General features: G+C 34.8%; 1 protein-coding gene across 1 annotated transcript in view; it reads left to right on the top strand.

The window, feature by feature from the left end:
• Positions 1-10705: 10705 nt before the first annotated feature.
• LOC128017571 (fucolectin-5-like) overlaps positions 10706-26397 on the top strand; it is a 257634-nt gene continuing 241942 nt past the window's right edge. The window contains exons 1-2 of the mRNA XM_052602976.1: positions 10706-10711; positions 10943-10989. Of these exons, the coding sequence (XP_052458936.1) occupies positions 10706-10711; positions 10943-10989 (53 nt within the window). The remainder of the gene's footprint in view (positions 10712-10942; positions 10990-26397) is intronic.

Here is a 26397-nt window from a genome sequence, read left to right as displayed (position 1 = left end):
AAGCACAATTGCAAAATTGATCAAAAAAATCGCGATAGTTTTTTTTTTTTTTTGTTGTTGTCCATATCGCACAGCCCTAGTTTATTCAATAAATATAGTTTAAAATCTAGCTTCTGAGTACTAAGTTATTAACCCAACAATAGCGGGGTCAGTTAATTTTTTTGAAGTGGGCCGCGCAAACATATGTGTTTGGTTGTGTGGGCCGCGAGTTGAAAAAGGTTGGGAACCACTGCAGTATTCTAACTGATGAAAATTTGAAATAATTTTTTTTATCTCCTGTGAAGGTGAAAAAGCCACGTCACGTCAACTACCAAATTACAGACTAAAATGTGTTAAATCGAGTACAACATTTTGAAATATTTTAGGCAACCTTTCATTACAGCTAAATTTACGACGTGTAACCATAGATTTTCATGTTCACAGATTTGACTATCATGTTTCTAATCACTTATTGTGTATGCCTTTTTAATTTTAAAGGATTCATATACATGTTTAGAATGTGTGTGTTTGAATATTCTTGCTTGAAACGTTTCTGACAATCAAGTATTAGTCAAATGTATCATATTCTTGTTATAGGAATCATGTCCAAAATTATACACTGCAAGAGCGGGAAAATTTGGACCACGTGATCAATTAGATAACATATGATTTATGAACGGGCAGGAGAAACATTGTAACACCCTGAGCAAAGACGATATCTAATTGGTTAAGACAACGTTTGAGTTGTGACCAAAAGGCCAGTTTAAAACCTCTCAACGCCCACCCCGACGCCGGAGTCCTGAACTCCCCTCTTTTGTACTTGTCAATATTTACGAATAAATTAAATGAAACGAAACAAATTTAATCTTGACAAACTATATATCATTATAAAGATCTAAGCCTCAAGCTTCGATGACAGATCGCTGTTTTTCAATGGAAAGCTTATAAAGAATGTATTTGCTAGATTTGTGTAAGCAGTACACATCAAGACATGAAGAATGAAAATGCAGTACTTACCAGATTCGTCATAATAACGAGTCATAAACACATCCACAGCTGTAAATCCTGGTTTAGTTGGAAAGGTAAGGGTCCACTGAGCGACATCTCATGGAGCACATTTAGTCCAACAAAGCAATAACGTTGTAATATGGATGATGATTCCTTTGTTTACATTTCAGTTATTCAGGGACATAATTGTTTGTGTCCGTTATGGAATAACTCACGGTCGGAAACTGCGTTTCGATAGAAAAAATAATGGCATGGTTTTGTAGAGTATAGTGTCCCAGACATAATAAGACGATCCACAAAAAAAAAAAAAAAAAAAGTTAAATATAGGCGAAAGATTTTTTATTTTTATTTAAACAGTTGGAACAAAACAATAATTTTCAAATAACAAATATAGAGACAGAGAACATTACAACAACATAATACAAAAAAAGTGTTTAAAATAAATAAATAAATAACATTACCAAAAACAAAGAAGGATACAGAAAGAGGGCATTACTCACATAAAAGAAAATCTAAACATTTAACAAGGCAAAGAGCCCATAAGTCGTGCAAATTTTACAAGTTCTGATCGCTTTTGGGTTAAGAGATGATGAGATTGTATTTAAATAATGTTTTATCTCATGCAAAAATACCAAATGAATTGGTTTACAGTTTGAGAATTTACATTTATGAATATAAAATCTGCACAGGAAAATAATTAGATTTATTATAAAGCAGGCATTAGAATCCGCTTCAAAAAATCCAAATATAACAATTTGGGGATTCATACAAAAATTTTGTAAGATATTTTTTGAGATAAACCAACTAACATCTTTCCAAAGTTTCTGAGTGTAACTGCACAACCAAAACAAGTGAAGAAGAGTTTCAGTGTCATTCTGACAGAAAGAGCAATTAGTTTGAAAATCAGATCTGAATTTTTTCTGAAGGAAATTTTTGACTGGGTAAATATTATGAACTAATTTAAAAGATATTTCTTTTACTTTGTTTGTCAGGAAAAATGTATGCTGTATGGACCATATATTTTTCCAGTTTAAATGATCAAAAAGCCTATTCCAATATGAGATTGCGGAAGGGGTAGAAATAATGTTTTCAAGGAATAAAACTTTTACTTTATAATTTCTTCCTTTTTTTCAGTGAAACACATTTTGCCAATCGGTGTATTGACAAGCTCAGGATGAGACAACGAACCCAAAGAGAGAGTATTGTTTTTAAAAAGCATAAGTAACACAGAAGGAATAGCATCCATTACTGTGGCAAATTCTTTGGGAGTTACTGGTATATTATATTCTGAAAGAAACTCTGCATACCTAAAAAGCAGACCTTCGTTATTAAAGAGCTGTCTAATATGATATATTCCATTATTGAACCAGTTATTATAGAACAAAGATTTATTCTTAAACAAAATATACCTATTGTTCCATATATAACATCGGTGAGGAGAAAAGTTATGTTTGTAGATGAGATTCCACGCCAGAAGGACTTGTTGGTGAAAGTTAGATAGCTTGACAGGGAGTTTATGAATATCATAATTACACATTAAAGCAAATTTTGCACCACCAAGTTGCGAGAAAGCATGCTGAGGGAAAACATTCCAAATAGAGGTGGGATTTTTAAGGAATCGATTAAGCCAATTTATTTTTATTATGTTATTTAGTGAACTAAAATCAACGAAGTTTAAGCCGCCCTTTTGTTGAGTATTTAGTATCACTGACTTTTTCAAATAGTGTGGTTTAGTTTTCCATAAAAATTTAACTAAGATTCCATCGATAAGTTTACAAGTGTTCTTATCAATGAACAGTGACTGAGCAGCATAAGTAAGGCGAGACAGACCCTCCGCTTTAACAAGCAAACCTCTGCCTTTCAAAGAAAGGTCTCTCTGCAGCCAGCAGTTAAACCGTTTCATTGTATTTATAACAATTGGGTCCAAATTAGCAGAACATCTAGAATTATCTTTGGTTATTTTTATACCCAAGTATGTAACACAGTTTTTAATTGCAATACCATCAATTGAAGAGATCATACTGTCTTTTAACGGAAGTAATTCACATTTATTAATATTGAGACGTAGGCCAGAGGCTTTAGAGAAGAGGTGAAGAGTACATAAGGCTGCAGGTATTTGCGTAGTCTTCTAAGAACAGAACAGTATCATCTGCTAATTGATTAATAATTAACTCTGTATTGCCAATACTGATGCCTTTTAGATGGCTTGCTTTGATGTGCGAACTAAGAAATTGTGTAGCAATTAAAAAAAGATAAGGAGATACAGGACATCCTTGTCTAACTCCACGGTTCAAGAAGAACCTGGGAGAGGTACTGTTACTCAACTTAATGGAGCTGCTACTGTTCATATACAGCATTTTGACCATATTACAGAAGGAGTCACCGAAACCAATTCTATTTAGTGCTTGAAACAAAAATCCATGCTCTAATGTGTCAAATGCTTGGTAGTAGTCTAAAAATAAAATAAAACTTTCTTTTGGTAGTAAATATGAATAGTCCAGTAGATCTAAAATTAAGCGTATGTTGTTTGAAATATGTCTGTTTGGCAGAAATCCTGACTGTGTTTAATCAATAATAGAATTTAGGACACATTTTAATCTTTTGGCCAGAAATAAAGCTATTATTTTGTAGTCGTTATTTAATAAAGTAATTGGGCGCCAATTATCAATAAAAAGGGGATCTTTATTTGGCTTTGGAATTAGAGTTATTATTTCTTGACATAGGGTTGGAGGAAGAAATGTTTTCTCTATGCTTTCTCTAAAAACCTGTAATAGAAATGGTGTTATTTTTTTACTAAATAATTTATAGAATTCTGAGGTGAGCCCATCAGTGCCAGGAGATTTTAAATTTTTTAATGAATTAATTGCTTCTGCAATCTCATTTGTGGTAATAGAAGCATCACAAAAATCTTTATCTACCATATTTAGTTGTTTATTATTCTGAAGAGACTCGAAGAAATCAGTTGCATCTTGGTGGCAAAATTTAGATGTATATAAATCTGTGTAAAATTTAGAACAGAATTTTCCAATTACTTTTTGATCTTCATGTAATACTCCATCAATCATGAGTTTCCTTATTGTATTTGTTTTAGCTTGTTGTTTTTCTAAACGAAAAAAAATAAGCAGAGCTTTGCTCGCCTTCCTCTAGCCACTTTCTGCGTGATCGGAAGTAAGCTCCTTCAGCTTTATATTTGTATATTTTATCTAATTGTTGTTGCTGTTCGGCAAGTTCAGCTTTATCAAAATCAGTCATATCTTCCACATTTTTGGCCAAAAGACTAGCAATTTTACAGATAACACTACTCTCATTAGACTTCCTCTTTTTAGCCAAGTCACTACTGAATTTTCGAAAATATTTACCAATTTCATATTTAGCTAACTCCCAATTACTGCAGTAGTTCTCTTCTAAATTTGCTTTGTTCCAAAAATTTGTAATAATGTCATCAATTTTAATTCTAACTTCATTATAGGCAAGAATTGAGTTATTGAGCTTCCAATAAGAGGGAGTACTATATGAATTAACATTAGATGAAATGGGGATGCGAATAGAAATGCTTTTATGGTCAGATAAAGGTGAAGGAATAATATCAGTTGAAATATTATTCAGCTCTTTAGAAGCAAGCCATAGATCAATGCGAGATTGGCACGAAAAAGATTTATTGATCCATGTGAATACTTTTAAAGATGGATGAGTTTCCCTCCAGCTATCAACCAAAGAAAATCTTTGCATGAACATCTTTAAGTAGGAATTAGAATTATTAGATTTTGGGGGCCATCTATCAATATTATTATCCAGAACCTCATTAAAGTCTCCTCCAAAAACCAAATAAGAGTTGGGGTAATTATTTAACAATGAAAGTATACGTTCTTCCATTCTATAAAGGAAATCTTCGTTTTCTTTTTGTTGATTAGGTCCATAAAGATTGGTAATAATAAACATTATGTCTGAGACTTCAAGTAGGAGGCAAATATACCGACCACCTGGATCACAGTCAGAAAACAGAATTTTCCCCTTATAGCGATGAAGTAAGATACAGACCACAGCTGAACTTGATGTTCCATGGGACATCCACAGGTCCAGTCCCCATTGTGATCTCCAAAATTTAAAGTCATCTTTGATTGAATGACATTCTTATAAAAAATAAAAATCTGAATTAAACTGTTTAAGGTATAGAAATATAGCTTTACGTTTAGTAGAATCTCTTAGCCCTCTAACATTAAGTGAGTGAATAGAAAGAACCATAAAGGAAAATAAGGAAATAAAAAAAATAAAATAATAAGCTAATACAAATAACTCGTTGAGATCGGACTAAAGAAATGTGCATAAAAACGAGCACAGCAAACAACAGTAAAACAATATACTGATGTAGTGCAGTAGCCTGCAAAATACGTGTAAAGAGTATTATCTTTAAGACGGTAAGAACCCATAACAAACGTGTCAATCAATCACCTTTATTTATATAGTGCTTTAAACAAAATACATTGCGTCAAAGCGTCAAAGTGTAATCAAATAAACAAATAGCATTCAAGCGCCTGGTTTTCTATTAAGCTAAACTCAGTACCACTTTAATAAAGTGCAACGTTAAACATTATTATCAGGGTTAGAGCTTAAAAGTAACTAAGTATTTGACTTGAGAACATTCACGTGGATATGCACTCTAGCTTATTAACCTAGAACTCCAGAATCGGCAAAAGTGCATCTCGACAGAGTGACGCAAATAAGCAATCAGAGGGGACACTCAGGTTGGTGAAAAAATTTCAGTGCCATCCACAAACGCTCTTCCTCCAACAAAGTATGCCCGCTTGTTGTCCCGACGTGCTTTGTCCACAAGAGGCCACAGTTTGTTCCTCTTTTCTCTATCTGTTGGGGAAAGATCCTCAGACAACTTTAAGTTGTTATTCCTGAGAAAAGGAGAGTCTTTCGCTGCCCGCCAAATGGCATCACGGTAAAAGCGCGAGGTAAACTGAAAGATGATCCCTCTAGGTTTGTCGCTGCTCGTTTGCTTACGCCCAAGTCGATGTACAGTATCAACGGTATAAGGAAGTTTATCCTTTGCTTCTGGTAAGAGCTGCTGACAGACCTGGATAACCCTCTCCCGAACATCCTCCCTCTCCTTTTCAGGGATCCCGTAGATTCTCAGATTCCAACGCCTTGTGTACCCTATGAGATGGGATAAACGTTGTTCATGCTCAGATGATTTCGCCTCGACTTTCTTCACTTTTGTTTCCATCAGACCGAGCTGGCTTTTGACATCATTAACTTCGGCACATACAAACTCAACAGCTGTCTTTACGTCGGCTATCTGTTTGGTGTTTTCGTTAACAGTCTCTTGCATACTCGCGATCGCTCGAGCATTCTCCGCCACCATACATTCCAGGCCATCAGATTGATTGTTAATTAGAATCGAGACATCTTTGAGTTGTGAAAGGATATTAGCAGCATCAATGCTCTCTATCTTTCGCTGTTTAATAATAGGAGACTTACATGGCGTTTCGGGGAGAGGAGGGATAACTACCTCAGGAGGCATAATATCTGCACAATCCATTTCTGACTCGAGGTAATCATGCAGATTTTCACTCAAAAGTTTGTTCGAAACTTGCTGTTTTGTCGACGCAGCTTTAGCAGAATTGGCACTGGCTTGACACACGTTCTTGTTTTTTCTTTTTTCAGATTTTCCCATTTTCAATCATTATAGTCGTAATGGAAGCCTTTTATGCTTCAAAAGAAAGATTAATCTTTTTTCTTACCGCACTACAAATCAAGTTATTCGTTTGAGTTTGCGGAGCTCTTTAAAGCGTGTATGGTCAGAGCGCCATCTTGCCAGAACCCCGTATATTTGAATTCTGGCGGTCTCTCGTGAGGGCTCGTGACGCGCTCTGACGCACATGTCATCTGATTGAGGCGGAACTTAGCGATCGGCTTTTTTTTTCTTTAGTGTTTTTTTTTTTCAACAGTTTTTATAGATGTGTGAGTGTGTTTTATGTGGAATGTGCCTGTATTTGCATGATTACCATCTCTTTGAGCGCAAATCAGCTCGCTATTACTGTGTAGTCACAGTTATCAATGTGAACGCCGTCTATATGAATAGAGTGTAATTTATTGACTTTATGGCATATTTATGTGATTAGCATCTCTATAACTGTCAATCAACACATCAGCACTGATTTTCATTGTAATTGTAAATGCTGCAGTTCTAGCAATCTCAGGATGTTCTGTAATTAGCATACAAAGTTATTTTTTTATTTTTATTTTTTATTTTTATTACGCAAATTATTCTTATTGTATCTTTCTAGTGTTCAAATAAATCACTTATATGATGTAATATATATGTATTACATTTACATTACATTTATTCATTTAGCAGACGCTTTTATCCAAAGCGACTTACAGATGAAGACAGTGGAGGCAATCAAAAACAACAAAAAGAGCAATGATATATAAGTGCTATAACAAGTCTCAGTTAGGTTAACACAGTACACGTAGCATGGGATTTTAAATAATATAATAAATAAAAAGAAAACAGATTGAATTAAAAAAAGAATAGAGCAAGCTAGTTAAAGGTCTTTACACATACACACACACACACACACACATATATAATTGCATAATAAATGAAAAGAAAAATAGAATACAAAAAGATTAGAAAGGTAGTTAGATTTTTTTTAAGAATGGAATTAGAATAGTGAGTGTTAAAGTTAGAGGGTCAAATAAAGTTGGAAGAGATGTGTTTTAAGCCGATTCTTGAAGATGGCTAAGGACTCAGCTGCTCGGATTGAGTTGGGGAGGTCATTCCACCAGGAGGGAACATTTAATTTAAAAGTCCGTAAAAGTGACTTTGTGCTTCTTTGGGATGGCACAATCAAGGGACGTTCACTTGCAGAACGCAAGCTTCGAGAGGGCACATAAGTCTGAAGTAACAAATTTAGGTAAATGGGTGCAGAACCAGTGGCAGTCTTGTAGGCAAACATCAATGCTTTGAATTTTATGCAAGCAACTATTGGAAGCCAGTGCAAATTGATAAACAGAGATGTGACGTGTATTATTTTTGGCTCATTAAAATTTTTTCTTGCTGCCACGTTCTGAATTAATTGTAAAGGTTTGATAGAATTGGCTGGAAGCCCTGCCAAGAGGGCATTGCAATAGTCCAGCCTGGACAGAACAAGAGCTTGAACAAGGAGTTGTGCAGCATGTTCCGAAAGAAAGGGCTTGATCTTCTTGATGTGGAATAAAGCAAATCTGCAGGATCGGACAGTTTTAGCAATGTGGTTTGAGAAAGTCAGCTGATCATCAATCATAACTCCAAGGCTTCTAGCTGTTTTTGAAGGAGTTATGGTTGATGTGCCTAACTTGATTGTGAAATTGTGATGGAACGATGGGTTTGCTGGAATCATAAGCAGTTCTGTCTTGGCAAGGTTGAGTTGAAGGTGATGGTCCATCATCCAGGAAGAAATGTCTGTTAGACAAGCTGAGATGCGAAAAGCTACCGTCGGATCATCAGGATGGAATGAGAGGAAGAGTTGAGTGTCATCAGCATAGCAGTGGTATGAAAAGCCATGTTTCTGAATGACAGAACCTAATGATGCCATGTAGACAGAGAAGAGAAGTGGTCCAAGAACTGAGCCCTGAGGCACCCCAGTAGTTAGATGTTGAGACTTGGGACTTAGATGTTTATATATATATATAAACATATATATATACATTTTAATTTAATCCTAAACATATTTTGAATGACCTCACAAAAGACACATAAAAAATGTATCCATGTATTTCTGAACACTTATAGCTTACACAGTGTTTATGTCTGTGTTTGAGGCAAAATGCCCAAAAATGTGTGCAGTCCGAGATCTGTATGAAGTGACAGGTCTTTGTTTGTGGTTTGAGCAGATGATGGACTCCTGTGGAGCTCTTGATTTACATCCCGCTTGAGATCATTCAAATACACACAAAACAACATGGAAAATCAGCGATCAGACTGATGGAGTGGAAATCTAACTAAGGAAACTAAAGGTATGTGGGTTCATCTGGAGCTGCTATAATTAATATACAGTACATGTAGAGATTTAAAGCATTTGTCCAGATTGTATCACTAGACGAAGAACAAAAGAAACATTGTACAGCTGTACTTTCACACTATGTTCCTGGTGATTTGGGTAGTTATGAGAATTTCCACTGGCCCATCCATATTGTAATGCATCTCTATTGAGTTTTACCTATTCTACACGATGTCAGATCAGTGAAAATCTTGAGTTTACCTCAGAAATGCCTCTTTTTTTCAGTGAATCTTCAATGATTGAACAATTTTCCACCAGAGACCAAAACACAATCTCCTGGACACAACCTAAGAAAGCAATTAAAAGGGGGTTTAAAATGGACAAAACATGAAAGGAGAATAATTGGTTAGTGTAAACAAATGTTGATTACATTGTCTACATTGTCATTTGTAAAGATGTTGTTGATGAATTTTCTGTTCATTAACGATTTATCAGGGTATTTTAATCATCACACTAAATGACTTAAAAGTTAAAACTACAACAAATTAGATTTTTTTCAGAATTATTTAAAAATAAAATGTTCCTACAAGAATTGTAAAACCTGAAATGTTTGACCTTGTAAGAATACTTCTTCAAAAATAATTTCCCTCCACACTGCATAATTTACTGTCCATGTGAAGCTGCCAATAATAAATAAAATAAACATTTTGCTTATTTATTTATTTAAACATGCATCCTTATTTTGAATGACTTCTTTATGGCACATGAATTTCTAGTCTATTTATACCATTGTTTTCATTCAGATGTTCCACAAAATGATTTTAAGATACTTTACAACAATATTTTTTTCCCATTCAGAATAAACTACTTGAATTATAAGACGCTCCAGAAGAAAACTGCCTCACATTGGACAACACAATATGAATATGTTGATTCTACTTATTTAAGATGATTCCTTTTAGGATCTGATCTTATTTTGAACTAACACTAATAATGAAACTCATGGAGAGGTGAAACTTTCCAAGCATGAGGATGTTTTCTTTAATTTGTATATTATTAATTTAGAGGAATAAAATTGTATGAAAATTAAGCTTAAGTATCAGTCATTTCTTTTAGTTAATTATTTAGGCGCAAAAAATAAGGATAAATCATTAAAGTGCTCTTCTTAATTTGCATTTTGCCAGATTTGTTTAGTAAATCAGGCTTGACCTGAGAGATGTGCTGAGAAAAGCAATTCTGGAGGTGCTGTGATATATGAAATATATTCAGCAAGCTGCCAGTCAGAATTTCCTAAGGGTGGAGACTCAAGCTGCTATGAGAAACACAGATAAAAGGAGAGATGGATTCCCTTGTCATATCTGACCATCACAGGTATCTGGTTAATGATCTCTAACAAACACGATGGAGGGACTCTCTTATCTGTTCTTACTTTTGGGTGAGTATAAATGACATGCATTAATCAAATGATGTAAAAAAAAAATAAAAACATTAAGAAACAAATGCAACACAAACTTGATGGACATCCCAGAAAGGAATATAAATATTTTGTTTTTGTAACAGGTGTCTATTCCATTCAGGGGAATTTAGAAAACTTGGAAGGTAAAAACTACTTACTAATGTGCTATTAGTTAACATGCATTAACTAAAATTAACCAATACACAACGTATTATATTTATTAATCTTTTTTAATGTTGGTTAATGAAATACAACTGAGCATAGTTACTTCATGTATGTAAGTGCACAGCCATTAAAAATATTAACTTCAGTTTTTAATGTATTAGTAAATGGAATTGAATGTTTTGGACTGGAATTTTATATTTGAACCCAATTGGAATGTACTGAAACTTCACACATTTGAGTCTTGACCCTCTGTCTTTTAAATGTTTTTAGAGAATTTGGCATTAAAAGGAATTGCTGTACAGTCATCCACATTCACTTGGGTAGTGGCAAATGACACACACAGCTGGGAAGCAACAAAGGCCATCGACGGCATCAGATACTCTCCTTCAGGTACACCCAATGCAGTAGAAACCCATACATACTGCTCCATCACAGCATATGAGCTCAGCCCGTGGTGGAGGCTGGACCTGCTGGATTCTTACTACATTTACAAAGTGACCGTCACCAACAGAGACGACTGCTGTCCGGATCAAACGACTGGAGTAGAGATCCGCATCGGAAACTCTCTGGAAAACAACGGCAACAACAATACCAGGTGAAATAATGAAAACAGTTATGAACATGTCAGGAGAACTGGATTTGAGCAGGTCAGCTGATTGTGTCGTGGTTTCTCTCTTTCTCCCTGTAGATGTGCTGTCACTTCATCTGTTCCAGCAGGCAGTTCTGTCAGTTTCTCTTGCGGTGGAATGGAAGGTCGTTATGTGAACATGTACCTTCCTAACATCCAGCAGTATCTCACGCTGTGTGAGGTGGAGGTTTATGGAACAGGTAATTTCTGACACTTCATTCTAGATTGTTAAAGTGGCATTGTCAATAGTGTAGAGATGTGGGAAGCACAGCTCACAAAGATGTCACTTTCAAGCCCAGCATCTTTGCATGATCAACTTGAACATGCAGTGAAATCTGATTTTAGCCCTCATGGGAAACTCTGGATCACACAGATTCTTATTGGAATCTTATTGGAAGTACAGTTGAGTTTTCGCGGGCAGCAGTGTTGCCATCTAATTAAGGGAAAGTTGCTAAAGGCAGGTTGATTTGTTACTACAGGTTGCTGAATGAAGTTGTGATGTCATTGGGTGATGATGTCATTACATGATGGAAATTTTTGCCTTGTAGATACACAATGAGATTACTCAAATCTCAACAAAAATATGATTTGAAATATGTCCATTATAGATATGTTTGGAAAAATAATATAAACATTTAAACTGTTTGTAAATTTAATATAAATACTAAATATTTCTATAATTAGATATTTTTATATTTACATTCAACATTGGATTATTGAAGAGTTACACACTGTAGTAGTACCTGTAGTAAAGCTACACATTCTGAACAGTTATATATATATATATATATATATATATATATATATATATATATATATATATATATATATATAGTTTTAGCATAATTGCAATGGGCTTTTTATCAGACCAGCTTAGAACTTCAATGAAACATGCATACATTATATACTGATCATTTACAAATGATTTAATCATAATTAGTTTATGATTAATAAATGTTAATTGAGACAACAGTACACTGTTGACATTTCAATGATTTTAATTATTCTGAATATATATATATATATATATATATATATATATATATATATATATATATATACTACTAAATTTTTAAATGGCTGCAAACAATTTATTTTAGCTACATTTCAATTTATTTATTTGACTAACTTTCAGCATTTTTTTTATTTATTTAAATGTAGCTAAAATAAATGGTTTGCAACCACTTACCTTAAAACAAAAATTGTCATTAACTATTTACAAAGTATCTGCTATTTTTTTAAAGATAACTTTCGACAGGTTTGAGTGGTCAAAACAGGCAGGCTCAAACACCAGCAAAAAGGTACAATCCAGTGAAAGACAAAAGAGCAATCTGATAAACAGTCCAAGGTCAACAAACAAGGAGGCAAGGCAAGAAAACATGGAGACTGGAGACAGGGTACAGGCTAAACAATTATCAGCAATGTGTGTGTGTGTGGATGAGTGCAACCTTTATAGCAGGGATCCTCAAATCTGGACCTCAAGATCCACTTTCCAGCAGAGTTTGGATCTAACCCTAATCAAACACACCTGAGCATGCTAATCAATACCAATCAATGTCTTTGGGACCATTAGAAAATCACAGGCAGGTGATTTTGACCAGGGTTGGAGCTGGTTCCTAGGCAGGGTTTTAGGGGGAATGGAGGCCAGAGAGAACTATGACAAAACCCCTTATCATGACAATATTCATGTTTTGAAAATGATTAGTTAATCATTATCTAATCACTTGTAAATTATGTATAACGATATACAAAATGTAGATACAAATATTAGCATATCACTTATTAATAATTTATGAACACAGTCATGTTTTGTAAATGATTAGTTCATCTTTAACTGATTATTTGTAAATGACTTGTAAATGAATGAACAAACATTCACAATGTGTTTGCATATCAATTATTAATCAAGTGGGTAGTAAGTAGGTCAACAAATATTAGAATTCAAAAGTTTAGGGTCTGTAAGATTTTCTGCTTTTATTTGATCATAAATTCATTCAAATGCTTAAATATTATTGCACTTTATAAGTGTTTTGTTCAAAATGTAATCTAGTCCTGTGATGCAACGATTCAGTTTCAGCATCATTACAACTCTTGTTTTGTCCAGGCTGGACTATTGCAATGCTGTCTTTGCAGGTCTTCCAGACAATTCTATCGAACCTTTACAATTAATCCAGAACCCGGCAGCAAGATACATTTTTAATGAGCAAAAAAGAATACACATCACACATCACACACATCAATCATTATCAATTTGCTCTGGCTACCAGTAGCTGCTCACGTGTTTGCCTACAAAACTACCACTGGCTCTACTCCCATTTACCTAAATTTGTTACTTCAGATTTAGGGTTAGGGTTGTGCTTCTAGAAGCTTGCATTCTGCAAGTGAATGTTGCTTGATTGTGCCATCTCAAAAGAAGCACAAAGTCACTTTTACGGACTTTTAAATTAAATGTTCCCTCCTGGTGGAAGGACCTCCCCATCTCAATCCGAGCAGCTGAGTCCTTAGCCATCTTCAAGAATCGGCTTAAAACACATCTCTTCCATCTTTATTCCACCCTCTAACTTTAGCACTATCTATTCTAATTCTATACTTAAAAAAAATGTGTGTGTGTGTTTTCTTTTTCTTTTTATTTATTATATTATTTGAAAACCTATGCTACGTGTACTGTTTTAAGTTAACTGAGACTTTTCATAGCACTTATATATTATTGCTCTTTTGTTGATTTTGATTAATATGTTGTATCATCTCATGAATATTCATAAGAACAGTTTTAATATATTATAATATTTACTTATTTGTGGTCATAGCTTTTAAGAGTATGATTTATAACACAATGTCAAAGACCACGTATAAGTAGTAGTAATAATAATAATAATAATAATAATAATAATAAAAAAAACTACAAAAAAACCTATAAGATCAGATATCAGAACAGATGAATTTGTAATATGACATGTTTGCTTTAAACTATTTTATTGTAATACCAGTTTGATTATTTTGTTCGTACACTTTAGACAGCTCTTCATAAGTAACTCTGCAACTATATCAACTAGCAGTCATTAGAGTATAAGTATGTCTGCCACTGTTAATATATGCTAACACTTTATTTTGATGGTCAACCAACAGATAAACGGACTATAAGTGTCTTTACAAGTACGTAAGCTTATTCTACCGTACTAGATTCTACCATTCTTGAGCATACTAATACTCTAATGAGAGTTAGTTAGCATGTACTGTAGCTGCAAAGTTGCTTATAGTTGACTTATTAAGGGGACCATCAAAATAAACTAACCATATAAAACATTGCATATTTTTCAGTTGGAGTATTAATTTTACATCAATTAATTAACATAAGCCCCACAGGAAACCCTCAAATAACACTCAACATCTAACCACTAACAAGCTGTTAGTAAGATACTGTGCAGATCTGAAAAATAAACAATGTAGAGGTATGATACAGTCCATTATACTGTAAATGAAGTAGATTTCATATGGTGTTCATTGTGTGTTATAAATAATCATACTCTTAAACTTAAAACCACATATACTCAGTATACGTATAAGTACTATGATGTATTATAATTGTTGTTATGATTATTCATGAGTTGATATAACATATATGTTTTTTTTATAATGCATTATGTATCCATTATAATGCTTTAAGAATACCCTTATTAACATATTATAAATACGGGCTTCATAGAAGGTGTTACCAAAAAATAATTCTGTGAAGAATGTGGTGATATCATCAGCTGTTATAGAAGTGGTGAGAGGTGGTGAAGAGGAACAGAGGAGAGAACTAAATGTTTTAAGGAGATTACATGTGTCTGGAGGACTGTTGATCTTGTTGTGGAAATATGAAGATTTGGCAGTATGTACTTCAGCAGAGAAAGATGAAAGCAAAGACTGATACATACTCAGGACTGACGGATCTTTTGATTTGTGCCATTTTCTCTCAGCTTCATGGCTTTATTGTAATCCCCTTTATATGGGAATACTTTAATCAAACATAAATCAACTCCAGATGGTTCAAAATGTGGATACCAGACTTCTGACTGGCACCCAAAGATTTAATCATATCTCCCCTGTATTATGCTCTTTGCGGTGGTTGGTGGTCTGTTACAGAATCGAGTTTAAAATCTTAATGTTTGTTTTTAAAGCTCTAAGTGGAACGGCTCCTGAATACCTGAGTGATCTTTTAAGCCCAAATATATCTGCTAGACCGTTGAGGTCTTCTGAGAAAAGAGTGTTGATGGTTCCTAAATCTAGACTGAAGTTGTGGGGTGACCGTGCCTTTTCAGTTGTTGGGCCAAAACTGTGGAATAGTCTCCCAGTCTCGGCAGTGGCTCAGTGGTTCATGTAGGTTGTCTACAAACCAGAAGGTTGGTGGTTCAATCCCCGTTTCCACCTGACCAACTGTCAAGGTGTCCTTGAGCAAGACACCTAACCCCAGCTCCTCCCGACGAGCTGGATGGCGCCATGAATGGCTGACACCGCAGTCGGTGTGTGGGTGAATGTGAGCAGGGAAGTCGTGGCCTAATGGTTAGAGAGTCAGACTTGCAATCGAAAGATTACAGTTCTCTCTCCACCTAGACCTTATATCTGCCTCCACCTAGGCAGATATAAGTAAATGTTTAAGATTGTGGATCAAAGAGGTTTGGCTGACAAAAATTTTATCAATCCCTGATAAATATGTTCATAATGTAAGATATAGTAAAACTAAGTAACAAGTATGATATGTTTGTCACACAGTCAAGAAGCAGGTGGTCCGAGTGCAGGTGAAAGCTGCTGAGAATGTGGATGAAGCTGAACTGAAGGAGCTCGTCTTAAACAAGGTGGATTTTATATTACTCATCTGATTACATTCTCTGATTGCAATAAAGTACATAATTGTACATTTAGGGGTACAATGGCTTGTCAATGGTGCTGCACCCTTGGCATAGGCTTGGAAACATATATGTACCTTTTTGACCCTCAAAAAGGCACATACATGTACCTTGAGGTCCAATAATAAGCCCTATGGGATACGTTAGTGTAGATTGTACCTTGGGGGACAGAAATTGACTCCTACTATACCCTATTTCTGACAGTGTAAAATTGATTGTTAAACATACAGCAAAACTGAAAACATCAGGTCAGTTTAGACATCAGACTAAAAAATTAGATTTAAGAAAATCAGATCAGATTTCCCCATCAGTTTGAACAAAACCCACCTCAGTCAGTCTTTATGTAAAAACAAAACACAATGCTTTGTTTTCAGAGTTTTGACCAATTCTGATCTTTCTGTAAGATTTGTAAAGTAAGAGATGATAATTTTGAAATGCCTCAGTCTTGTCTGTGTGGGATCTATCCACTGAGTAACTGAAGACTGTTTCTGTGTTTAGTTAAATCAGACGCTGAGCGATCAGGACGTCATACTGACATGGAGGACACAACCCAACGGGAAAGTCTTCCAGAAGAACAGGACTGTACTGAAACAATCTCCTGTTTGTTCTTCTTTGAAGTGAAATTTTAATTAAAGCAATTCATTATTAGTTACAGATATCTGAATTATTACAGTAGATTATTGCATTAGACTAACATTTATAGTAATTTCTGAAAAATAGTTACATATTAATTTTTTAATTTATTCATTTAGTTGATAGATATGTACACCAAAATATGAGTGAAAAAATGGTAGGTTGTTTTAGCATTGTAGTTTAACTGCTACATTTGCCTTCTTTGAGAATAGATGAAGGCCTTTTTTTATAATGTTGTTTTAGGTCCAGTTATGACATATATATGTTTTTTACATTCAGAAACATCAAAATCAATAAACAATAGGCAATTTTCAACCCTGGTTTTGAGGTCGGATCGAGAAACACTTTTTATGGGCATGCTATATTGAAGATGTGAAGGTAAACGCCCACACCTGTGATTAGATAACAGTTTTACTTAGTAAACTACCTTTCTGTGTGTCTGTTTGACAAGGTATGTCCTTCATAGTTGGAGCCTTCTGTGACTTTGTTTAGACACATACAAATAATCATGATAGTCATTGTGCTGGTCCATTCCTGTCTGATTCAATATAGATGGTACCGTATTACTCTTTAATTGGGCTGGGTATCATGTTCGATACTTTTTAGGCACCGACCAAATTGCCTCAATACTATTGAGAATCAAAACACATCTTGTCCTTCTGTAGCAAATATTGATACCTAAGGGGTTAATCTAATCAACATAATTGTGACAAACTGAATCAAGTCTTATTGGGGGGTCCCCACCGTAAAACTTTTTTTTTTTTTTTTTTGGTGGGGGTTAGTATTGCGATATACAATTTAAATACACAATTTATTTAATTGTAAAATGCATATATAATTATATACTATTTATTAAAAACAGGGTTACATAAAAGAACAGGCTTTTGTGTTGATAAAGAATAGTCAGTCCAATGTTGCATAAAAAAGAGAGATAAGCTACTATTCTTTTAAATGGCTTATTCCACGTAATACTGGATTTAGAGGGTGACAAAGCAGCAGACCCAAAAGGGCAACTATGGAAAATATACCAGAGGACTACATATAAGGCACCCGAAGAGCCGTAAAAGCATGTGACATCAAAATACTCAATGGTATTCAGATTCAGCAGTCGCACACAAATAATTATTTCAGAATGTCTCAGAAAGCAGTGATAAAGGAGCAGTCAGTAACTTTAAATGGACATGTTTAAGGACCTTTTTTATTATTTAAACGGTATAGCAAAACGATGGAAAAATGCTATCAGGCTGTAATAATACTATAGAGATGAGATTAGGTATTATTCAAAGATTGCAAGACATCTAGGCAATCAGGATATAGTCTTTATGATAGTTTATAAGTTTAACATAGGCATGTCCAGGAGATTGTCAAAAATCAACTCATTTTTTCCATAACAGCCCTCAAGGTGATTTCAGGAACTAGTGGAAGAAGAAAAACCAATGTTGAAAACAGCTGTGTACAAATAATTTTCAGGATTCTTTGATGAGTAGAAAGTTCAAAAGAATAGCATTTATCTGAAATGGAATCTTTTGTAACATTTTAAATGTCTTTACTGTCACCTTTGATAAATGTAATATATCCTTTCTGAATAAAATTGTTTGTTAGTCGAGGTGAATCTCTATATCTCCTATTTTATTGAACATGACAGTTGCAAACAATTGTTCTTACCTCTGGGAACCTGGATTCATCCTCGATGCCACACTTGCTCAGCTGGGTCGAGCCTCTTAAGGCTGAATAATGATGTCCAATTACAAAAGAATATGTTATCTATTTGTTTATATAAATTACTCAGAAACATTAATTTAACCCTAATGCGTTGTTGGGGACGTTTTCGTCCACTTGAGGGTAAAGTTGAGTCTTATTTTGGCCACAACTTTCTTTGTGTTTGAGCTAATGGAATGATTTTTGTTGACAAATCTTATTTTGACCCATATTTTGGGAAAATGCTTTGAAATTTTCCAAAAACTCAACGGTACACTGTGGGCAAATTCACTACCCTTTTGGTATGTTCATGGATGAAAACATCCACTAAATTAAACTGCTGTAAAAATGTATCAGATAAATATTTATAAATAATATTTAAATAATAAATACTTTTTTTCAAAATTTATTTTTGCATAAATCAATTAATCAACCTCAGTCCTGATCAAAACTACCAAATGTAAAAAAAAAAAAAAAAAAAAAAAAAAAAAGATTTTAACTCTTTAATTACCAAGTTCATAAATGATGTCACTGATTTGGGAAAACACACAAAATTACATATTTTCAATATAAAAAGTGATTGTAGACTGGATATTTTTGTTACCTTTTATCACAGTCTTGGGCATGTCAAAGATTAGTAACAAGATTGGCTTTGATGCAATGTTAGTTGTGGTACAGCATTAGATTATAATTTTTTTCTCTCTCATTTACTGTTCGTGGCTGTTTTTGCCCCATTGACTTCCATTATAACGGCATTTTTTATTTTTAATCATGCATTCTTGATTGTTTGTGGTTTTCCCTTTTGGGAAGAGGTAAAATATGTTATTTTTACAGTTGATCACTAGGTGGGAACATTGACCCTTAAGATAGACCTGTGCAAAAAAGGCTTAGTTTCTGACTTGTATATGGAGTTATATGGAGTATATCAGCAAATTATAGTGTGTATAGTGACAATAACTCATAAGCAAATCAAACATATGAAAATAACAGCGAGAAAGTCTTCATCACGGGGTACGGCCCCAAACTCATCACTCCGGGACCTTTTATAGCCCTTGTACATAATTCACATATGTGATTCTCATCACTCCCTATTTGGCGGTCACACACATTATCGCCTACACACACATAACACATTGATCTTAAAAACAGGGTACCAAAAGTTCAAATTGGAGAAGTCTGCATCACTGCAGCGCAACCACACCTCATTGAAATATAGTCATTTATTAGTCATTCTGCTCCGGGTGTGTGCTCACAGTGTGTGTGTGCATTTCGGATGGGTTAAATGCAGAGCACAAATTCTGAGTATGGGTCACCATACTTGGCTGAATGTCACTTCACTTTCACTTTCACTTTATAGCTTTCTTCGCAAGCATAGCTATTTGGCCTGACCTGTGTTAATCCCACAGATCATGCTTGCATGTTAGTATAGCAAGCAGTGTAGCTGGGTAGATGTTTTATTTTTGCACCTAGGATGCAAAATGCACCACCTTCCTCTTTCCATCTTCTGCACAGCATAGCATATAGCAATTCTATATCATAAAACTATCATATCTATTTAGGGGGATATAATGGGTGTTAAAAAACATGAATTCGAAAAACCTTATCTTCTTTTAGCTGGAGTCTTAAGTTGCAATGACTCTAAATCATCTATTAATGTTTCCAACTCTAGACTGATCCTATTATAGTCAGATATCTCTTTTATCAGCTTCATTATTTTCTTATTCAAAGTTTCTTGTTTCCGCATCAATTTTATCACAGTTCTCAATTTGAAGTCCATATGATGTTGATGTTCCATGTTTCTTCTTTGCTTTTCGGCGTTTTCCTCCTGCACTTGTTTTTTGATTTTCCTGCTTTCTTCTGCTTGTAGCCCTGTTGTAAAAAATCAACATTTATATTACCTTCTTCACAATTTCCTATAGATATTGGTCCGGTTGGGGGTTGATCCGAAAACCACATATCTGCCCCATTACCGGGGAATGCCACACCACCCAAAAAAGTTCTTACTTACCCCAAACTTTTTTACAGTAGTTTATAATGTTACAAATGATATCTATTTCAGATAAATGTTGTTCTTTTAAACTTTATATTAATCACAGAATCCTGAAAAAAAAAACTGTACACAACTGTTTTCAACATTGACAATAATCAGAAATGTTTGTTGAGCACCAAATCAGCATATTAGAATGATTTCTAAAGGATCATGTGACCGAAGACTGATGCTGAAAATTATTTACTATTGTATTATTATTATTTTAAATTGTAATAATATATCATGATATTACTGTTTTTAATGTATTTTGGATCAAATAAACGCAGGCTTGGTGAACAGTACTTCTGAACAGTAGTGTATGTCCAACAGAATAATCCAAGCATTATTTAGCAATGTAGTATTTATTATTTTCCCTAAAAACAACTGGATGATTGACACGTTAATAATGTTTGTTCTAAAAGGCTTGTTTAAATGCAAGAAACTAGTTTATTAGATATTAAATATATAAATTTCAACAAGACCGGCTGTCAGTCTGTGTGTTAGTGTTGTGGGGATTTTTTTACGATTTCAGTGCATTTTACATAGTTAGGTCCAGTAGGTTGTGGCAAGGGACTGTTATGAGTGAGTCTGTCAGTCAGCAGACTATTCAACCATTTCAGTCCAAAAGTCTACTTTATTCAGGAACGAATTATGGCTATCAATATGTCAATCATAGCTATTTCAAGAGTTAATATCACATTTATATGCCGATGTAATTCCTGAAATTTTGACGTTTGTATGTGGCCCTTGGTCTTAGCAGCATGAAAAACAAGTTTTATACAATTATGAATGGATTATATATATCACAGAAACCGCATAACGAGAACTCCCTTTATAATTAGTAAAATTCTGTTACTCATCTTCATCGAGATCTCTAGCACCCAGGGCCATCGCTAATGGGGTGAAAAGTGGTGATTATAGGGTCCCGCGGCTGATGTGGGTCCCTCGCGATCTCAACCAACTGGCTGAGGCCGGCCTAAAAAGAGGCTTAGGACAGTTGACAGACCACTGCTGCGCATCGTCACGAAAGCTTATCTTTTTCACATGTTTTTAAACCTTGCCAGTTTAAACATTCAAAAAAGTTTAAAGCATTCAAACACAAGACGTGGGAAAGCTCAACTGAGTAGCTGGTTACTCTGTGTTCGGTGCCCAAGCAGAAAGTCGTGTCTCACAGACAGCAGCACCGAGCTGAACTCTCCTTTAGGAACTTCACGTCCTCCTGTACCTGAACGAACAAATACATATCACAGTTTAAACAAACAGCACTCGCGGTATTCTGGTGTTTAGGGTGCATGCAGAGACGTGTCTCAAAGCACTTAAATAACGAACATCCCTCTTCTTGGAAAGTGTGTTTGGAAAAACTGTTCATTATGTCTTAAGTGAAAAGTAAACAGTTTAGAAAGAAATCAGATGTGTATCATTATAATGGATGCATTGTCTTTTAAAGTGACTGCACCTAATTTACTGCTGCCGGTGTCTTTAATGTTAATCCAAGAAAATGAAAGACAAAAAAAAAAATCATTCGCTACTCTTGACTGAATTACTTTGTAGTTTTAACAAGAATTTAAAACCATATTAGAAAACCAAAAATTATTCAGCATCTGAATGTATGATCATGATGTAGCTGTTGCCCCCATCAAATTGGTCAAAAAGGTTGGAGAAAAAACATACTGTGCTATGATATAACAGTAATACTCAATCTCTCAAGAAAACAACTAATAGTCTTGAACGCAAATGGAGAAAAAATACCCCTGGAAGTTTTTAGAGTTGCTTTGAAAAACAGTATGTCCAGCTATAGACACGCCGTAAAAACTGCCAGGGCCGAGCATATCCACAAACTGATAGAAAATAACTAATACAATCCAAGGTTTTTATTTAGCACAGTGGCTAAATTAGCAAATAACCAGATGCCACCTGATTCAAATATTATAACGTTTAATAGTAATGACTTCATGAATTTAGTCACTGATAAAATAGATAACATTAGAAATACAATAGCGAATGTAGATTCTACAGCGTCTAACACTTCAGTTTCAACCATATACCCAAAAATAAACTGCAGTGCTTTACAACTATAGGACATGAAGAGCTAAATAAACTTATCACTGTATTTAAACCAACAACATGTTTATTAGATCCTGTACCCACTAAATTACTGAAAGAGTTGTTACCTGTAGCAGAAGAACTGCTTCTCAATATCATTAACTCGTCGTTATCTTTAGATTACGTCCCAAAACAATTTAAGCTGGCGGTTATCAAGCCTCTTATTAAGAAACCAAATCTAGATCCTAGTGAACTGGCAAATTATAGGCCTATTTCAAATCTTCCATTTATGTCTAAAATTTTAGAAAAAGTTGTGTCTGCTCAATTGAGCTCCTTCCTGCACAAAAATGATCTGTATGAAGAATTTCAGGTTTCAGGTTTCAGGCCCCACCATAGCACAGAAACTGCCCTTGTTAAAATTACAAATGACCTGCTCCTTGCGTCAGATCAAGGCTGCATCTCATTTCTAGTCTTACTTGATCTTAGTGCTGCGTTCGACACCATAGATCATGACATACTCATAGATCAATTACAAAACTATACAGGTATTCAAGGGCAGGCTCTAAGATGGTTTAAATCCTACCTGTACAATCGCTTCCATTTTGTTTATTTAAATGGGGAGTCATCTCATTTATCACCAGTAAAATATGGAGTGCCACAAGGATCTGTCCTAGGTCCCCTTCTATTTTCAATATACATGTTGCCCCTTGGTAATATCATTAGAAAATACGGAATTAGCTTCCACTGTTATGCTGATGATACTCAGCTATATATCTCAACGAGACCAGATGAAACTTCCCAATTATCTAAGCTAACAAAGTGTGTTAAAAATGTAAAAGATTGGATGACAAATAATTTTCTCCAATTAAATTCGGATAAGACAGAGATACTAATTATTGGACCAAAAAACACTACACAGAATCTTGTAGATTACAATCTGCAACTAGACGGATGTACTGTTACTTCCTCTACAGTCAGAAATCTGGGTGTTATATTAGACAGCAATTTGTCTTTTGAAAATCATATTTCCAATGTTACAAAAACTGCATTCTTCCATCTTAGAAACATTGCCAAGCTACGAAACATGTTATCTGTTTCTGATGCAGAAAAGCTAGTTCATGAATTCATGACCTGAATGGTTTAGCACCTCAGTATTTGAATGAGCTCCTTTTACATTATACTCCTCTACGTCCGCTACGTTCTCAAAACTCAGGCAATTTGATAATAGCTAGAATATCAAAATCAACTGCGGGCGGCAGATCCTTTTCCTATTTGGCGCCTAAACTCTGGAATAACCTACCTAACATTGTTCGGGAGGCAGACACACTCTTGCAGTTTAAATCTAGATTAAAGACCCATCTCTTTAACCTGGCATACACATAACATACTAATATGCTTTTAATATCCAAATTCGTTAAAGGATTTTTAGGCTGCATTAATTAGGTGAACCGGAAACACTTCACATAACACCGTACTTTCTACATCATTAGAAGAATGGCATCTACACTAATATTTGTCTGTTTCTCTCTTGTTCCGAGGTCACCGTAGCCACCAGATCCAGTCTGTATCTAGATCAGAGGATCACTACAGTCACCAGGATCCAGTACGTATCCAGACCAGATGGTGGATCAGCACCTAGAAAGGACCTCTACAGCCCTGAAAGACAGTGGAGACCAGGACAACTAGAGCCCCAGATACAGATCCCCTGTAAAGACCTTGTCTCAGAGGAGCACCAGGACAAGACTACAGGAAACAGATGATTCTTCTGCACAATCTGTCTTTGCTGCAGCCTGGAATTGAACTACTGGTTTTGTCTGGTCAGAGGAGAACTGACCCCCCAACTGAGCCTGGTTTCTCCCAAGGTTTTTTTTTCTCCATTCTGTCACCGATGGAGTTTCGGTTCCTTGCCGCTGTCGCCTCTGGCTTGCTTAGTTGGGATCACTTCATCCACAGCGATATCATTGACTTGATTGCAAATAAATGCACAGACACAATTTAAACTGAACAGAGATGACATCACTGAATTCAATGATGAACTGCCTTTAACTGTAATTTTGTTTAAAGCGCTATATAAATAAATGTGACTTGACTTGACTTGACAGAGTTCAGTGTTTCAGTTCTCTTTGGTTTATATGAAAATGACAAATAATTCAGCAAGTAAGTCATGGTGCTGCCATCTTGTGCTCAAAAACATGAAGCGGTATGTGGTAATGCATTTGAATATTGCAATTTTTTTATGTTATTATTATTATTATTTTACAGTGCAATCTGTTAAAGCTAATTTGTAACTAGATGCAGAAGTGGAACATATGCACAAAAGTGAATTAAATGAAAATAGAGGAGAAATTTCACAACAGTTTCTGTTACACAATGTTATGTACTGTAATTAAAAGAACGATAACTGATCAACTGTATTTTACAATCATCATTTGGACACCAAACAGAAAAGGCAAAAATAAAAGACGTGGATGGTTACACAGGAATAAACAACAGAATCACATTCATAATCCACAATTTTATCTTGTTCTACAGAAGAAACATCCTTCAAACCATATCTTTTACAGGGAATATCTCTTGAATCATTTCATGCATCAAAAATTTGCCTAATACTATTATTTATGCATGTTCTTATTGCTATGAGCTTAATACTTGATGTCAAAATGAGGAGTTGCTATATGTGATAAAGACACTGAACTCTTCTACTGTCTTGTTATAACACAGTACGACAGTAGATGTCACCTGTTTTTGTTCCTGTTGTTTTGGCTAGTGGGAATTTGTTAGGAGTTTTTCTAATAGTGGTTGATCAATAATGGATTTTACAGGTACAGATAACTGGCACCTCCAATAAACCTGACATCCAAACTCACAGAAGAGCATCTAGTCTGGAGGAGATCCTCTGGAAGCAACCTTCCATAAAAAGTAACAATGTAAAGGCATTGGTTTCTGTTTTTATAGTGACCAACACACAAATGTAACATTCTGTTTTAAGAGGAAACATTCCGAGCTCCGAGTCTGACCTGAGTGAGTCATGATGTGAGAAGCAGATTCCGAAGCTCTCAGCATTATACAAATGTGTTCTTTCACGTGAAAACTAGGCAATAAACACAGGCCTTCTTATTCACCGCTTCAGTCGGATGAGACAAAAAATATTATATTTAAAGAATTAATATAAAAAATGCATAAAAATGAATAAATTAAATGAGTTATATTAAAATAAATTTAATACAAATATAAAAATAATTATTAAGACAGATGAGGTGTGCACCGTTTTTCATTTTTCACCTTTCTCTGGTGACAAAAACACTTTTATTCGCTGCAGAAGGCTAAAGATTATTCAGAAACATTCAAGTGCAGTGTTTGTTTACTATTAATTACATAAGCTTACTAATCGCTTACTATTAATTAACATAAAAGGAAAAAAGCTATTCCTATTGTTTATTTTCAAGAGTTGTTTTCATAAAGTTCGCATTGGTTTGCGATAAACATTCAAATATAAACATAAACATCATAAAATAATAAACTCAAAAAACTGAGTAGCACACATATGACACTTTTTGAAAATGCAAGTGTGTACACACAGAATTGTGATTTGAAACAGTTCAGTTAGTTTAAGGAAACCAGCTGGTTTAAATGAGGGGTGAACACTGACGGTAAAGGTGAGATGAGGACAGCTGATGCTTTGCATGCAGTTAAAGAGAATATTAAAGCTCAGGAAAACTCATAAAACCAGGAGAGGAGAAAAGAAGAGGAGAAGATCACTCAGGTTTGTGCAATTCATTTTAACACTCCTCTTGTGTTCAGAAACTGGGGTCAAATTGAACCGAGTTGGTTACCATTCAATTATCTTTAATTTTGTCAGGGGTGCGTACTGGACAGAGGAC

This window comes from Carassius gibelio, chromosome A7, assembly GCF_023724105.1.
Source record: "Carassius gibelio isolate Cgi1373 ecotype wild population from Czech Republic chromosome A7, carGib1.2-hapl.c, whole genome shotgun sequence".
In the NCBI taxonomy this organism is placed as follows: Eukaryota; Metazoa; Chordata; class Actinopteri; order Cypriniformes; family Cyprinidae; genus Carassius; species Carassius gibelio.
Note: the sequence above shows the minus strand (reverse complement) of the source record. Positions and strands in the feature narration are given on the sequence as shown.